Genomic DNA, 17,944 nt, shown 5'->3' on the forward strand with positions numbered 1-17,944 from the left:
CACGTACTTATTGGAAGGAACTAGTACGGTAGGATTTTTATTATTTAATAAAAATGCAATGCCTTAACATTCACTGTGGTAAAACAAGTTCCTAGGCCCAAGTTTCATGATCCGCTTTAAAAAATGTAAATTCATATTATCTTTATAGGATCTTTAAATTTTAATTAAAAAATGTGCTGACCTTGGGTGCCTTTCTTTGGGCTTCTCGATCTACAGTTAAGTAGGTACTTACAGCAGGTACTTACAACTCTATGCTTTGAGTAGATCTGAGCAGCTTTAAGTACTAAGCAATACATAAAGGAGCCCAAGTGGAAAAGAAAAGTTCCCAACGGTAGTTCATAGCATGATTAATTGAAAACGAATTTTACAAAAATTGGGGAACATAAGTATAACATTTTAAAATAAATAACTAGTAATTCAAATACATAATTTTTTTTCAACTCAATCAAAGCTTTGTATCACAGCTTTTAGTACTTTCAGTTAATAAACAACGACTTATATGGGGAGGAACCCTAAACAAAATATTCAGGTGTATCTAATTGTATTTCATAAGAAAAAAAAAAAATAATTACAAAACTTCAACTTCAATTAAATAAAATGTTAAATATAAATATAATAAACTGAAAAATATATTGGTTATATTTTTATGGAAAAAAAAGAAAAGACAATGGATTTCAGACTGATTTCATAAAAAATAATAATAAAATTTTTAATGACAGACAGTACTATAATTTTCAACATTATTTTTTTGTGTATACTGAACTCTAGAATTATTATATATTTTTTTTTTCAGTGTAACGATATTTACAAAAAAATAATAGAATTTAACGTTTGATTTTTTTTTTCTCGAAGAGCAAACAAAATATAAATGACTACTCTTATTACTAAAAGACATCTACTACTTACTACAATTATTACAAGTATTTTTATATTTTATGTACTTCTAAAGTATTTTATCGAAAAAAAAAATATATATAACTGAAAAACAATGGGCGCGATTTTTAATAGAAGCCTTGGTGTTAGCTCGAGCTCATCGCCGGATTTTGCATTAGAAAACTATTATTGTTAACCCGTTTATCCCACCAATCTTGTATGCTGTTGGCCATGAGTTGGCGCCTAAAGCGTTTCGATTCAGTCACACACATCTGTATGAACTTGTTTTTTGTATCAATATCGCCTTTCATTTGATTAAGGTTCTCCAGAAGTTGGGAATAATTTCGACCTGGACGACGAATGTCTCGAAATATTGTCGCTCGTAATTCTATATTATGCCTTCGAATGGCATCACGTTGCTCGATGGTTAGCAGTGGTTCAGCGGATGAGGCGGGTGATTCTTTTTTAAGACTATCGAAATTAGAGTTGGTCGTGTAGGCAGCCGAACTCACTCCTGGCTTTTGGTCTGCTTCGACTTCTAATGGTTTACTGCTATCAAAATCGACAGGAAGTGAATCTGCTATCATTATTTCGTGTTTATTAATAAAGGTTTCAGAAGAAGTTGGTACAACGACTCCACAACTGCTACTACTGCCGTTGTGACATTGTTGAAGAATTCTAGAGATTTCCTGTGCATCACTATTGATATCATTGTGGCCATTTGTTGTTGCTGCTGGAGTTGGTTGTAGTGTGGCTCCTGCAATACTAGAAACAGCGGCAACTGATGCTAGTACCGGTGAAACTCCTACAGATTGCGCCGCCACAGCTGTAAACGGGTGATGGTGATGTGGATGAGATGCCACTGCACTAAGGGACGTCGCTGCTTCGACGAAAATTGGAGATGTATAAGGATTCGGAATGTGGATATTGTTGTTTGGAATTCCGTTTCCAATTATGGACACCCCACTACTACTAGCAAGTACACCGCCTAACGCACTTGTTAAACTATTATTGCTAACTATCGTATTGCTGCTATGATTTCCTTGCATTATTAAATGCGAAGGTGTTGATAAATGAACTGGCACCGTTCCTGAAACGCCTTCTTCTATGTCGTCTGTAACTCCATTGATAAAATTTCTAACATGTCCATTAATGGGAAATTCGTCTAGAGGTTCATTAAACTCAAACGAACTCAATCTATCCGGATCGCCGTCATCTGAAGAAATAACAGAGGAAGTGTCCGACATGCTGTCATCTGTGTCCGAATCGAATCCTCCTTTGCATGACGATGTAGAGGATGCTATCGATGGCGTGCTTGGCCGCGAATCAGTCGATGTACGTCGAAATATGAAATCCCTTCGAATTGGTCCTGCTTTTCGCTTTCTCGATCTACTTCCTAGTTCAAGTTGCTTTTTTGATTGTGCATTTTGGGCATTTGGACTTTTAATTGGAGCCACTTCTCCAAGATCCGCCTCATCTACCATAACCATGTGTTTGTCTTTCTTATATGGATTACCAAACATATGTTGCCGAACGTTTGTCGGTTCGATTTCACGCAGTGGGTTGTCTTTGTTCTTCAGATACTCCTGGTAGTTGCCCATTTCAGAAATTGGCAGACAATGTCCTGAGTCTTTATTCACCAATCCAATGCCATTTGCAGTAGATGACCTCAAGAAGTTGTCTCGCATTTTTGATATCTCATCTATAAGATCCCTTCGTGGGATGTCGAATGGATTACGATAATTTTTCGCTGGCGGTTGTCTAACCATCGATGGCACAACAATCGTGTAATTTTCAATTGGTTCGATTTCACTGTGCAATTTGCTAAACGTATCTCGTAGAAGAGGATTTCGCACCAAATCCCTTCTCATCGGTGGCCCAACTATCAAACGCGCTCTTTCAATTTGCCAATACGGCGGTCTAGGCTGTCGCAATTGCCTGAGGACCTTTTGACACAGGTTCTCTTGATCCTGCTTTGCGGTATTTTTAATGTGCTTCAACTGGTTTGCAATATTTGGACTCAAATAATTATCTGCGTTTTCGGGCAATAAAAATTGCAACAAAGGATATGGAACGTTTATGTTCAAAAGAGCTCGTCTCAGGAACGGGCAGTAGTATGGTGGTATCAACCGTACGTACGCATTAAACTTGTACATCAAATCATTCGGTGGACTCATATTGTACTTATGAATGAGATCATGCAAAAGTGGAAGTAACGCCGGGTAATTGTATGCTAAAACATACAGATGAACCTGAGCAAAATTTGGACTTGCCTTAAGATAGCCAAAAGGAACCTCAAATCCATGCATTCCATTTGATATGATCACTGGCCAGCATTTGTTCATTTCTCGTTTTGATAAAATTTGTAGTGTAAGCGGACTAGCTTCGACTTCGTACTTATCCACTGGAAAATTTCTAACCATTTGAGGTTCATCGACACATGGAGTAACAATTCTAAGCTTTGGATGTGCATCTCTTGGTGGAAGTGTTGCAGATTTTGGATCTGGCCAATAGGGTTCTGGTAGCGGCCAAAATCCAACTGGAAATGTTTTTTGCGAAATATGCTTCTGCACGTATATCATCTTTTTGGTTGTTTGAAATGCAATATCTTGAACTTCTCCATCTTTGAGGTCTTTTAAGAGCATTTGGTCAAAGTGCAGCACAACCCCAGGTTGTACTTTCTGCACAAGGCTCTCTATGCACTGATTTAGTACATAATGTGATTTCACGCGATATGACCGCCCTCCAGTTACTTCACACATTCTTTCTATGGGTGAGTCGTCATGTGGTACTTTGCCATCTACACGTTCATCGATTTTATTTCCCGACATTCGCAGAACAAGAGAAAACAGTCGCTGATCCCAACGGAATGGTTCCTTGGTAAATTTCGTTCCAGGAATTTGTGAGTTCAGAGGCAAAATTATATCTTGGTGAACGCCATTGCGGAAGGAATACTTTCCGCCATCGGTGATGACAATAATTACTGAAGGTTCAAGGTAGAATGGGCACCGCCCTTGTCCATAGGTATCAATACCCGATTGCATGCGGTTTAGATTTAGCAAATCAAATGCATTCTTAAGAGATTCGCCCATTGAAGTTAGCCCATTGCTTTGTAGGTTTTTAAGCTCATTCATGAAGGTTGCATGATTTTCTTTCCATCCGGCTTTAACATTGGCCGGTGGTTCTTCGAAAGTTAGTAGCATATAACGATCACCAAGGCAGTCTTGGGTTCGCTGTCGAAATTTAAGAAACGTCTCCACTGCTCCTTTGGCAATGTCTAGATAGCTTTTTTGTACTCCATTAACATAAGCCTTTTGACACATAGACGACGATGTGTCGACCAGAAATAATATTATTGTCATTCTTTAAAAATAAAATAATGTAATTATGTTTATCCTCGATTCCTTTTTAATTGAGTGCTTACTCCCTCGCTCTCGGTCCAAGTGATCCTGTGATCAGGTCATTTGTTTGGTATAATGAGACCAATTATTTCAAATACTAAAAGGGTGTTTTATTTTTTGCTACGAATAGAGACGAACGAGAATACACAGAAGAGAAAAAAAAATGATATTGTTAATTCAAAGAATGTTTTTTTGTTGGTATCAAAATGAGGAAAAAGTTTGGAAAAGTCTGAATTTTTTTTACTTATAAAATAACTTATAATGGGGATTTTTCTTAGATTTCTGTATGGTGTAAGAAATATAATTTGAATTTTACAATTTGATTTATTGTGATTTTGGGACGGGCTTAGGAGTAAAAGGTCAAACTTTTTTCCTGTTTTATAATATTCAAAAGGGTTAGAAAAAATCTGAGTTCAGATTGACTGGATTATGTACACAGATTTTTCTAAAGCATTTTATAAACATACCCGCAAACTTAAAAGTTTAGTATTATTTAAACACTGGAAAAAGATTCCATCTATTTAATTGCTTATTCGCTCGTGCATCGGGAATTTTCCCTTCTCATGCTTTAGTCCCAACAACTCCCATCAAGCAAACGAAAAGTATTTCTCAAGGTTTAATAGAGCGTAACAATAGATTTTTGATGTCATTGATATATGTAGGTAATGCAGTTTATAGATTCATTCCTTCTTTTAAAACCGTTCTTAATGTTTGCTACTTCCGGGGTCCTTTCAAGGAAGTCATTTAGGTCCCCTCCTCTTCATCCTTACTACTAATGACATCGAAATGGTCATAATTCCTAACTTTTACAAGACCTTGACAGATTTTGGAGAACTTTTGAACACGGTGTTCAGATTTTCTATTTTCACCTTACGTGCGAACAACTAATTTGGAGAGCTTCAACAAGTGCACCTTACCAATAAGTAATGGTCCAAAGCGAAGGTAAGACGCATCCTGTTTAGCTCTTTAACTAGTCCTCGTTTAATGTGTTAATTTATTAAATTGCTTATTTAATTTATTAAAATGTTGCATAGGACCAAAAGGTCTGATTTATGGAAGTTTATTAGCATCATCTACTATTAAGGCTATCAGAGTCTCCAGTGCATCGGGCATTTAAACAAAAATAAAAAAAAAAATTTAAAACGACTTAAACTTAATATTTTTAGAATTGTGAAACTAAGAAAATGGTATCACAATTAATCAAGTAGGCAAACTAGATTTTTATGTGCACTTTAGTTTATGAAATGTTGTCATTAGATTCTGTATAACTTGTAAAACTCGTACTTAAATTAATAAATCTTTCCAATAATACCGATAATATACAGGGTGTCCCAAAAGTAATGGATCAAACGAAGTATGCTAATAGGGGATCTTAAGGGCTCTCAGAATTTGGTAACTTGTTCATCCCAAATCTTTACGGTTTTCGATTTAATGTAATTCTTTTGAAATTTCGAAAAATCTCGACTTTGCAACAGTATTTTGCTTCCTGCTGTCATTATTGATTTTTGTTTTTTACAATTCTTTTACTAAAACATTGACAAATAATTAGGAACAATTAATTAATCAAAATATTTTTTATTCCGTGAGCCATTTCGATGCAAATTAACTAACAGTTTCAAGTTTTATAAAAAATCAATTTTTAACTTTTATTTGAGAGCAACACCGCAAAAAAAATGTCTATGGTGTGAGAATGGTTTATTATTTTAAAAAGTTGCCCTGTTATTGTAGTTTTCAAAAATGTATAAAAGTTTCCAAAGTTGCAGTTAGATCGCAAAATATTACAATTTGAATTCAACAAAACAGGGTTTTTCAGAGCAAAAAACAACCAAAACAAACACATTTTCTCGAACTGTTATTTGTTTAATTTTCTTTGAACAAAAGCCTCTATTTTTGTTTGTATTTTTGCTTTGAAAAACCCAGTTTTGTTGAATTCAAATTGTAATATTTTGCGATCTAACTGCAACTTTGGAAACTTTTATACATTTTTGAAAACTACAATAACAGGGCAACTTTTTAAAATAATAAACCATTCTCACACCATAGAAATTTTTTTTGCGGTGTTGCTCTCAAATAAAAGTTAAAAATTGATTTTTTATAAAACTTGAAACTGTTAGTTAATTTGCATCGAAATGGCTTATGGAATAAAAAATATTTTGATTAATTAATTGTTCCTAATTATTTGTCAATGTTTTAGTAAAAGAATTGTAAAAAACAAAAATCAATAATGGCAGCAGGAAGCAAAATACTGTTGCAAAGTCGAGATTTTTCGAAATTTCACAAGAATTGCATTAAATCGAAAACCGTAAGGATTTGGGATGAACAAGTTACCAAATTCTGAGAGCCCTTAAGATCCCCTATTAGCATACTTAGTTTGATCCATTACTTTTGGGACACCCTGTATACTATCACTCAACTAACTTTTGTCTATAAGGTATTAAAAAATTAACTAATTCTGGGAACCATGTAATTAAGATAAAAATAAAAACGACAAACAAATGTTATCAGAAATTATCATGTTTTTTGGTGTTGTTTGTTTTAAACTACTTTGATCTAGTTTTTAGATATAATAGCCTTATATTATTGTTCTTTTCAATATAATAAATACCCAGAAAAATGACAGAAAAAGTACATTTTACTATTTTTTACTGCTACCAAAAAAAAAATGCGTTTTTGTAAAGCAATTTCTTTAATACATGTCAATGTTTCTGCGTTAGAAACCGGGGACGAAACCCAACAATTTTTAGTAAGTTGTTTTCTTTGCATTCTCATGCACTATACAAAGGAATTAGTCTCCTTAACATTGCCCTTTCTTCGAGAAACTTTTGGAGGTTTATGGGAGGAGGTATGGGTACATCCTTATGGTGCGTAACGCATAAAGTGTAAAATAAAATTAATTAAAAAATAATTTAAAAAAGTCAAACATTTTTTCCAAAAACGGTATGTTCCAGTTCTAAAAGCTTCGAAATGGAAAGTAATCTAGATGATCCTAATAATAATCTTCTCACATATACATATTTACATAGATTTGAATAAAATGTCCCCTATACGTATCCTCTTAAAGCAAAAATGATACTCTTGGCACAAATACATTATGTTCATAATATGTACACATTAATGTCGTTTCCGACGTCGTTTTCGTCCAGAAGCATCCGGAACCATCCAGAAGTCTTCTGAAAGTGTTTCATCCTCACGAAAATGATAGACAGAGACAGAACGATTTTCTTATCGATTTTAAGTCATATTTCACTCAAAATCACAAATACATAGATACTCAACGTCAAACAAAGCAGAATGGGCAAAAATATATGGGAGCTGGTCCACCTAGTGAACAGAAACGCCACCTATGTAAACGACTTAGTACTATGGAGTATATCTAAATACATTCGAATATATTTTTTTTGTAGAGTAATTTTTCTTCTAATTGTGGAAAATCTGCAAGCTCTAGTAGATTTGCTGCTATAGCACTAAAAAAAAGATTTTTTTGAGTTACGTATTTTGCCAAATGATTTTCAAAATTCATATTTTTAGTTATTATAGCGATAATCTACTCAGCATGTGCATTATTCGCGATAGGTTGACATTGATTAAGGGGGGAAATCCCTCTGGACGACACCTTTTTCAATATTTTTTTATGAAAAACTGAAAACACTTATTGAAATTTGTAAAAAGACAAGATATTACTGACATTATTTAGTATTGAAAATTTTTTTTTGAAATGAAAAAATAACAAAATGGCGGCTCTGGAGCCTTTCAAAGTTGACGCCTCTAGTTTACGCCGTGCAATGCACAAGTCCAGGAAATCATCTTAAATCAAAAAGGAAATTTTTTTCCGTTAGATGATACTAGTACGCATTGCATGAACCTAAATTTATTTTTTTTAAATGAAAAATAAAAATTATAAATCAAAAAAACGAAAAAAACCATGTTTTTTTTACAAAGAAGTAGTTAAAAAAAATATTTACTGTACAAATTTTATTCAACTTTTAGGTTCATGTTGTGGCCAATAAGTTAAGGAGTAATTTGCTTCAAATTTCAAGTCCATAGCTTCATTAGTTTTTGAGTTACATTGCACGGCGCAGAAAAAAAATAGTTTCGAAAAAAATGCGTTTAAAGTTTTCGTTTTCGTACTATGGTAGGTTCGGAGCGCATTGGTTTCGGGACTATCTAGGCACTTTTGAGGCTTCATTTAAGGCTAAGACCACTGAAAATAGTTTCTTCGGTTGATAAATAAATTTATTACGCAAAAAAAAATAATGCAAAAATAAAAAATTCCAGAGGGATTTCCCCCCTTAAAGCGGCAGCAATGCGGAATTTCTCAAACATTTGTGGTACGGATTTGCTAAAATTGTCAGATCGAAGTAACTTACAACTCAACACAAATGTTATCTAGGAAAACAAGCCGGTAATAGAGAGTGTTTAATCTTAGGCCATTTGTTTGGTCAAATCCATTCGGAGATGCTTAGAATAAATAACCAAAAAATACGAAAAACACTTTGCGAAATCAATTAAAAAAAGCAGAATTTTGGTAGTGTTTAGTAATAGCATCATCAAGAATTATGATATTCCTGTTGACGACCATTAGTATAAAATCTCCTTCATATCGAACTACATAAAAGTCACCAAAAGTAATCGGTTTGGTAATTTTTAACAGAAAAATATTAAATTAATTTTTTCATTAACTGCAATCTTCGTTGCCATGTATTGCTTGAACCCCATGGTACCCCATTGTTTACAGATTTGTGTCCATATAAAAAAATGACGTACTAAAACTAAGCTTTCCAACGATGTACATATATCTCATTCGTGGACGCTAGGTGGACCAATTTGTCCATTCTCCTTTGTGTATCTCTTTTGTTCAGAAATCGTTCAGAGCTCGTTCAGAGCCAGAGCTCTCAGACCATGTTCAGTTCAGAGAATGTTGAGAGCGTGCTCAGAATGTCACCGGCAAAATTCAGGGGAATATCTTTCACAAGGAAATAGCCATTACCGTTTTAAATTAGCACGTGACATAGCCCTCCAATATTATTTCGACAAATAAATTTAAAAATTGAAAAAAAATATCTTGAATATATCCCCAAACGGAAAAGACCAGGCTTGGCCGGGTTCAATGCTGGCTACATGAGCTAAAGTTCTGAATTTTTAGAAACTCTGACTGGTGAAAACCAAATTGTATCTAACTTTTTATGACATCTGACCAAAACCTTAAAAATTCAGAACTAAAGTTTAGGTTGTCTGAGTTGTACCCAACTATATATTTTTAAATGTGTACCCACAGTGTTAAGTGCCATTCATATGAGCAGCAAACTCGGTCTGCAAATAATGCTTTTAAAGCTTTTTTTAAGCTTATTTTAATTAATTAATAAATAAAATAAGTGATCATATTTACATATTTAAATATAGAATATTGCGTAAAACTAGTTAAAACTACAAAATAAACACATTTTAATATTTTTTATGCGACCAACAACTCCGATCTTCGAGTGATTTCAAATTCCAAAATTGAAAAAGGAGTGAATTTTTGGAGTGAATTCTTCACTCCCAAAATTTTGAAAATCGCCATATCGCGACTCTTCAAGGACGTCTGGCGGGGGTAATGCCGTGGTTAAAACGTCTGGCACTAATTTATTTTCTATCAGGGGGTAGTGGTGATTTTTTAATAGGTACCACCAGACGGTTATATATCTTGCAAAAAATAATATTCTGACTTTTGTATGAAAATCGCCATTTCGCGAATCTTCAAGGACGTCTGGCGGGGGTAATGCCGCGAATAAAACGTCTGGGACCGAACTTTTTGCAATCAAGGTATCGCCCTCTATCGGCTCTATATGAATTAAAGTGGTTATATACTCGACACAAAAATCGAAAAAAATGCATTTTTCAACTCCCCATAAACCATAGAATGCCGTGAAATAAACCTGCCAGACTTTCGAATTCTTCATCAGGACGCTATTACTTACACATACATATGACTCATTTTCGGTTATCCAAAAACTCCCAAAATCTGCTCTGGGCTCTCGGTCTAAGTGATTCACTCCCATAATTTTGGAAAACGACATAAATTTTGATTTTACTTCAATTTTTGTACTACAGTTCGCAGCTCTCTGCGACTACTCATATGAATGAATGGGCACGTTCAAACACCTATCGGATAGGCTATCTGGGATACCCGTATCTGGAATATCTTTTTGAACAAAGAGGTATCCAGATAGCTTGCCCAAGCAGCTACTAAAAAAATATGTAAAAATTGAGAAGAGGAAACTTTTTCTTTTGAGCAAATTACATTTTTTTTTATTGTTGAATAGTACTTGCACAACCGCTTTGACTTTATTTCTTGCAATTTTTTCTTATTTTGAAGCTGAATAATCCCCCGAAAAGTAATCAAAATAAAAAAAAAGCCAAATGTATGTATATCAGCTGATCACTCGGATACCTGAGGTATACCAGAAATTCTGGGATACCTTCAGATTATTTTTTGACTGAAAATGGTTCGTTTCCTTGCTAATTTTCAACATTGTTTACAACAACACACGGTGGGCAGGAAGCATCGATAGGTATCACAAAAATGTCGACAAAAACTGCAAGTTGGGTTGTATTCGTTGATGATTATACGTCCAAAATCCGTTGGAATTGAAATCCTAGCTGCTCCTTTTCAAAAGTTATTCATATTTTTGTGTTTCTAATCGGGACAATTTGGAATACAAATCTTGGGGAGAGTACGATAACTTAGGCGACAAGAATTGATGACTCTATTTTGAAGAGGAGCTTAATATAATAATTTTTTACTATGGGAGGGGGGGTCCATCTCCCCCCGTTTAGGCGGGAGAAGCAATTTTCTAAAATATCAAGTTAAATACAAAAAAAATTATTTAAAAACAACGGCAACACTTACAGTTATGAATGATACCTTTTTCAAAAGCCAGGATTGTACACTTGACTCTAATTTTTAAATAAAATTATTGCAATTAATTGTTCTCGAAATAATCAACTTCAAAGTCAAAATTTGGGAAAAAAGTTGAAAAAAAAACACTTTAAGTACTATTTTTACCAAGAATGTGAATTTAAATGCGAAATAAATCAATGAAATAAACTGCCTCAATTAATTTATAATCAAATTCTGAAAATTATAATGCTTCTATGCTTTCTAGTTTTTGAGAAAATTGAAAATTAAAAAACTTCCTTTTTATCGGATTTCTATTTTTTAGCTGTTTTCGTGTTTACATAAACATAATGCTTGCAAGCAGTATGCCCCCTTGCAACCCCCCTAGTTGAGCTCACTTTTATAGGATTTGGGGTGGGTGCGAGTTTGGGTGAAGACAAATTTTCTTCAGAATTTAAAAGTTTTTTTGAATTCAAAAGAAACTTTGTACATACCCAACCTTGACCCCACCCCAAATTCCTATAGTGTGCCCAAGCTGGGGGGTTGCAGGGGGGCAGCATTTGAAATTTAAATCCTGAGAACCCGCGAAGTGAGCCAGACATGATACTTTTAAGTTAAAAAGCTGTTCATATTGACGAAAATAGTTAAGAAAATGAAAATCAGATAAAAAGGTAATTTTTTTATTTTCAATTTTCTCGGAAATTATAAGGCATAGAAGCATATGGTTTTAAGTATTTGATAAGATATTGATTGAGGCAGTTTACTTCATTGATTTATTTCATATTTAAACTTACAATCTTGGTAAAAATTGTATTTAATGTGTTTTTTTTTTTCAACTTTTTTCCCAAATTTTTACTTTGAAGTTGATTATTTCGAGAAAAATTAATTGCAATAATTTTATTTAAAAATTAGAATCAAGTGTAAAATCCTGGCTTTTGAAAAAGGTATCATTCATAACTGTAAATGTTGCCGTTGTTTTTAGATAATTTTTTTTTGTATTTTCTTGATATCTTAGAAAATTGCCCCTCCCGCCTAAACGGGGGGAGATGGACCCCCCTCCCATAGTAAAAAATTATTGTATTAAACTCCTCTACAAAATAGAGTTATCAATTCTTGTCGCCTAAGTTATCATACTCTCCCCAAGATTTTTATTCCACATTGTCCCGATTAGAAACACAAAAATATGAATAACTTTTGAAAAGGAGCAGCTAGGATTTCAATTCCAACGGATTTTGGACGTATAATCATCAACGAATACAACCCAACTTGCAGTTTTTGTCGACATTTTTGTGATACCTATCGATGCTTCCTGCCCACCGTGAACAAAAAGCTATCCGATAGCTTTATGTTAGCTCTTTGAACGTGCCCAATGTCAAATTCAGTGACTATTAGCAATTCGCAGACGCAGGTCGCATATCCATACTTTAAGTATGTTTTCTGGGTAATTTTTCTAATTTTTTGAATAATTCGAATTTATCATTAAATACCGTCTTATTAGAGGAACTGGATTTTTGTGTACTCAAATATGGCTAACCGCTAATCTTAACTTAATATTTCAAAAAAAAAAAAATATTTTTTAAAAACTTTAATTGAACTATCAAAATGGTGTATACCATAACACCTTTGACTGACTGTACAAGTTTATTTACAACTTTTCAGTTCTATTCTATTATGTTACTTAACTCAAATTAATAAAGATCAATAACTTACTTCTATATGCTAATTGCGACTTTTCCAAACATATTTCCACAAATTCCTCAAAATATAAACAAAATAAAATTCATTATCAGACATACGCATAGAAAAACAAATAAATTTATTTTTAAACACAACAGTTTACTTGCCAATTAGTGTTCCTATCTTCTTCAAGATGGCAACATCTCCACATCCAAAAAAAAAAAAAAAAAATAATGACACTTACCAAATATCCCCACCAATTGATTCCAATCACGGCTAAACGCCGAATGCTGCTTCTGTGTGTAATCTGCTCCACTCTCTCTCGCCTCCTGTCAAAATTGGGTACGAGAAGGAAAAAAAAATTTTAGATTCTTTCTGATGGCACTACAACAATGCAATTGCTAGTATATGATTTTTTACCCCAAAAGTTAACGTTCTACTTCGATTTAAATGTGCCAACAAGCCCAATTGCCAAAGTTTACATGTGACCGTCGGCAAAGAATTTAAACTTGGCTCCAGAATTCAATTGACAAAACCAATCAGTCAATGCGCTGGATATTTGTTGAGGAGATAGCACACACACAATTTTTTTTTTTTTGTAAATAACGACACTGTTTTCACCGCGAACACTTTTATTTCACTTATTTAACAACCTTCCTGTTCAAAAGTCAGAGACGAACTGTCAGATTGTGCCTTGCACGTAATTGGTTGAAGTGAGAAAGTAAGTTTTTTGTGTGGTCGCTTTTGCTTTTGCCGTCGTTGAAAATAGAAGAAGAAAAGGGATTAATTTCAAAGGAAAGAAGGAATACACACGAATGTTCTATTTTTTTTTCTGAAGAATTCACAGCACGACAGCGATGTGCGAGGTATTCAAATTGATATGGATTGAAGTGTCAGATAGAAGTGGAGATTTTCAATGCATCATTGCCAGTGTGTAATTATTATATTTTAGGCCGTGTGCACAGCGGATAGATGGTTTTTCAAAAGCAAAGTAATAAGATACCAAAATGCCGACTTTTCGGGCTTTCTTCTGAATGCGCTTGCAATTTTGGAGTTGAAAGTAAAAATTACCAAAAAGAAGCAGTTCTATGTCCGTCCGCGTCAAGAAATCTGATGGTATAGTTGCTATCGTTTTGCAGTGAATAGGTCTGTTTGGGTAATGTCTAAAACAGAAATATTTCTGTTTTTGTCAAAAATAATGTACACCATTCAAGAGTACCCAAACAGTAATTGGGCTGAAAATGTTGAAAAAAGTAGAAATATTTGTTTTAAGGCTTAACTACATACACCACTTTTTGAAAAAGTACAAAAGTGAAAATATTTTTTTTCTGGCTAGAGCAATTTTTTCGTGAAAAAGGGTATACAAATTGTTTTTTTAACCAAAAAATAAGCTTTCTGCATCATTTGTTTTAATTTTCCAGTCCGAAAAACTATACAAAAATGCGTTTGAAAATTTTCACTTTTGTACTTTTTCACTTTTTGGGCCAATGTAGTTAAGGCTTTAGGCAGTATTCAAACAGACCTAATATTGATCTGAGATAACAAAATTGTTTAATTTGCTCTAACACCCTTTCTCTCTCGTGTTTTAAATATATGGAGAGTGCTAAAATCAAATAAACTACGCAAAATAGACGAACAAGACTACCATTTGCCGAGTGGAGACTCTTGTATAAAGCATGGTTCACACTAATATAGTTGGTAGAAACTCGCGGCAATATTTTTTTGCAGAGATTAAAAGGAAATAACACAATTGTTTTGCGGAATACTATTAGCTGCGTTCCTTTGGAAATATTTATCTACTTTTTAGTACTTAAAACTACTTTGAACTACTTTTGCTATATTGAAAAAGTAGTTCAAAGCAGCCTTAAGTACTAAAAAGTAGATAAATATTTCCAAAGGAACGCAGCTATTATATCATTAAAGGAAAGGCCACACCGGAAAGGTAGGTATGCGGCAACGGTATGGGTACTTGTATGAAAAAAATACTGACACATCAACGTTCGGATGTGGAATTTGTTAATACCGTTACCACTTCCCGTACCGCTACCGCATACCTTCCGGTGTGGTCAAGCTTTAAATATGACGTATTGGCAATTTTGTTTTCTGCTTTTATTCACTTTTGTGCAATTGGAAACAAAAATGTGATTTTTTAGCTTGAGCTGACAGCTGAGTACAAATCGTCTGAAGCTGAATATTTTTTAGCTAGGCTAAATTTTGGAGCGAATTTTGAATGGGAGCTAGTATTCATCTCCACCTGCATACTAAGCTTATAGTCGGAGACCTACAAGAAGTGATTGCTTGCAAGTAACAACTCAAAGCAACTTAGTTGCAATGTTGGCTCCATTTGTTTTTTAAAATGAGAAATTATTTTAGTTTAATGGTAATGCTTAGCATGCGATTTGCGATAAATTTTAACTCTCGTACAAATTTTTCTCCGAAATTTGAATTTGGAGAGAATTTTGTATTAGGCCTAACAGTCTGTTTCGAAAGTTTTAAAGCAAAAACAAAAATATTAAATTTCGTTCAAGATTTCGTTGTGCTATTTTTGTATGGAAATTTTCGTTTCGCTTCAGTTGCGTACTAGGCTTTATGAATTGAGAAAATATGATTTTTATAGAAATTTTCTTTTATTGGATTTTATAGTCATTCAAAAATTTTGTTTGCTAGTGATAAAAGTTACAGAACAGGGGCACAGTCAATTTGGAGAAGTCTCCACTTATTTTTCACAAATTGATATTTGTGTTATGTTTTTGTTGTTCATTTTGTCATTTTATATTTCTTTCTAAGATGCTTGTTTTCTTTTATTTTACTATTTTTATTTTTCAATTTGATACCTATGTATGTACTCTCAGGAATATTTTTCGCTGAAAGCATTTCGTGGACTTGGTCGAGACCGACGAAAAATCTCGTATCGCATCAGCAGCGTAACTAGGCTTAAGGTAATGTTCCTCTAAGAATATTTGAAAAGAAATGTTGAAGACATTAAAAAAAAACATTTTACATAATATTTACCTTTCAACCACAGCTGCACATTCTAGCATACAATTAGTCTACTTGTATTACATTTCTTTAAGTTGACTGTAACATACAGTGACCGACAAAATTCTTCGTACGATTTATAAATTTCTAAAGTAACAAGTCGAATTTGAAAGCAGAGTTTTTGACTGCCGTACAAAGAATTATATCTGCCAGTCTGACATCTACGTCAAGATTAACGCTTATTACGAGTAAACTAGTTTTTCAGGTCCAAATTTTTGAAAGATCTTTTGCTTGACTTATGATAGACGCTGCAAAATTATTTTTTCACTAATTGACTTGCAAGAAGTAAAAGATTGAATGTATGTAAAAATATAGCGACTTGCATGCCACAACTTGCATGTGTGGCCGCAGGGTTATTGCGAAATGTTTATAAGGCTCAATTGTTTTCAATAATCTTCAGGTTTTTTTTTCTGACAATGGTTCTTTTCCCTAGTTGACATACAAAATTTCTTGTTAAAAATATTAAATATTCAATTTCAAATAAAGGTATTCACATAACGACATTTAATACTGATTTGTAGAAAATTATTCATTTTCGCCATATATTGCATGAACTCCCGAATAAAAATACCTACGTAAATGTAGATATCAATATGCGATTGCATATTGGGCTTTCCGCCGTTACATGAATACCCTATATTGTTTGAACTTATATATAAGATATCAATATAAGATATCAATACGCGATTTCATATTGGGCTTTCCGCCGTTACATGAATACCCTATTGTTTGAACTTATTCTTTCCACTGATGCATACATACTTTTGAGAATGTTAAATGATGCCAATGTCAAATATTCGAAAAAAAAGCCTAAGATCCACTCAGTCTAGAGTCAAGTAACTAAAATGCTTTAAAACAACATGTTTTAAGTTATTTAGCACTAATATTTAAAAATTTTAGCTCTCACAATTTTATATTTAATTGTAGGCGGTAAATTAAATGTTCAAAAATTTTATTTACCACTTAAATTTGTATATCTGCGAATAGGTACCTTACCTATTAACGTATGCACAAGTGAGTTTCATCTTTTATGTCTAGGAGAGTCTAGAAGAGAAAGACAAGCTTTTTTAAAACGAAAACTTATAAGAAAATAGCGAAATTTCAAGAAAAAAAAATCTCCCACGTGATTCAGTAACTTCATCTACTAAGTAGTGTCTTATTTCTTTTATAATAATAAATCACTTTGAAGATTTGTTGATCTGCTATACAATTTTTAAAAACGGTTAAAGATACTATGAACATTTTGCACTTAAATTCTTATTAAAAAAGTATCTGGTCAACACTTGCAGCTAATGGAGTTATCATAGATGTGTTTTTGTTTGTTTGTATTGTTATCCGTTGTTGGATTTTACATTTATTACAAAAACAACATGCAGCTGCGAATAGAATTGAAACTAAATCCACCTGTGGATAGAATTTTTAAGAATTATATTATAATTTTTTGTTTTCCTTTGCTTGGTGCTTAGATATTAATCTTTTTGGGAAATCCTACTGCGGGGATAGCTTTGCCAAAAAAAAAAACACAACTCATGTTTCTCCCAGACACCACAGGGCACAGATAATGTGTTGCAGTAATTTGTATTTGCAGTTTGTATTTGTTTTGTGCGTGTTAAAGTTACATAATTGCTAATTATACAAATATTTAAACTTGTTCTAAACGCTAAAACAAAGAATTTAATTGTAAAGAAAAGAACGGTGCCCATGCCATTAACATAAATAAAATGCACGACTGGGGTCGCCCGTACTTGCTCTTGCAGTTTAAAACACTTTTATGTTAGTTTACTTGTAGATTTTTAGAGTTGCTTCTGTATAAATCAATTAAAGAAATTTTGTTGATGTTGGTGAAGAGCCGACATTTAGGGCAAAATTTTGTTAAATGAAAAAAAAAATGTTTTTTTATTTGACTTTTTTTGAAAACAAAATAAGAATGCAGTTTTATTGTAATTGCTTTGAATATTACGTTTGTAAAGTTTAATCAAAATCGTTAGAGCCATTTTATAGTTATTTGGTATAATTTGAAAAATTTGTATGGGAGGTACACTTTTTTGACTTTTTTGAGAAAAACTAAAAATGCAGT

General features: G+C 33.3%; 1 protein-coding gene across 2 annotated transcripts; it reads right to left on the minus strand.

Annotated features, from left to right (window-relative positions):
* Positions 1 to 672: 672 nt before the first annotated feature.
* LOC129911510 (integrator complex subunit 6) lies at positions 673 to 13,661 on the minus strand. Of its 2 annotated transcripts, XM_055989326.1 has the most exons (4): positions 13,249 to 13,661; positions 13,073 to 13,157; positions 4,298 to 4,394; positions 673 to 4,236 (listed from the first exon to the last, which is right to left on the minus strand). In XM_055989326.1, the coding sequence occupies exon 4, from the start codon at positions 4,233 to 4,235 to the stop codon at positions 1,020 to 1,022; it is 3,216 nt and encodes a 1,071-aa protein (XP_055845301.1). In that variant the 5' UTR covers position 4,236; positions 4,298 to 4,394; positions 13,073 to 13,157; positions 13,249 to 13,661; the 3' UTR covers positions 673 to 1,019. The 2 variants fall into 2 exon arrangements, with proteins under 2 accessions (XP_055845301.1, XP_055845300.1); XM_055989325.1 differs by having other exon boundaries at positions 673 to 4,394.
* Positions 13,662 to 17,944: the final 4,283 nt, after the last annotated feature.

This window comes from Episyrphus balteatus, chromosome 2 (genome assembly GCF_945859705.1).
Source record: "Episyrphus balteatus chromosome 2, idEpiBalt1.1, whole genome shotgun sequence".
NCBI classification, from domain to species: domain Eukaryota; kingdom Metazoa; phylum Arthropoda; class Insecta; order Diptera; family Syrphidae; genus Episyrphus; species Episyrphus balteatus.

What these genes read in the sequence shown, in the direction of transcription:
- LOC129911510 (XM_055989326.1), bottom strand. Translation starts at nt 4,235, where the DNA reads ATGACAATAATATTATTTCTGGTCGACACATCGTCGTCTATGTGTCAA.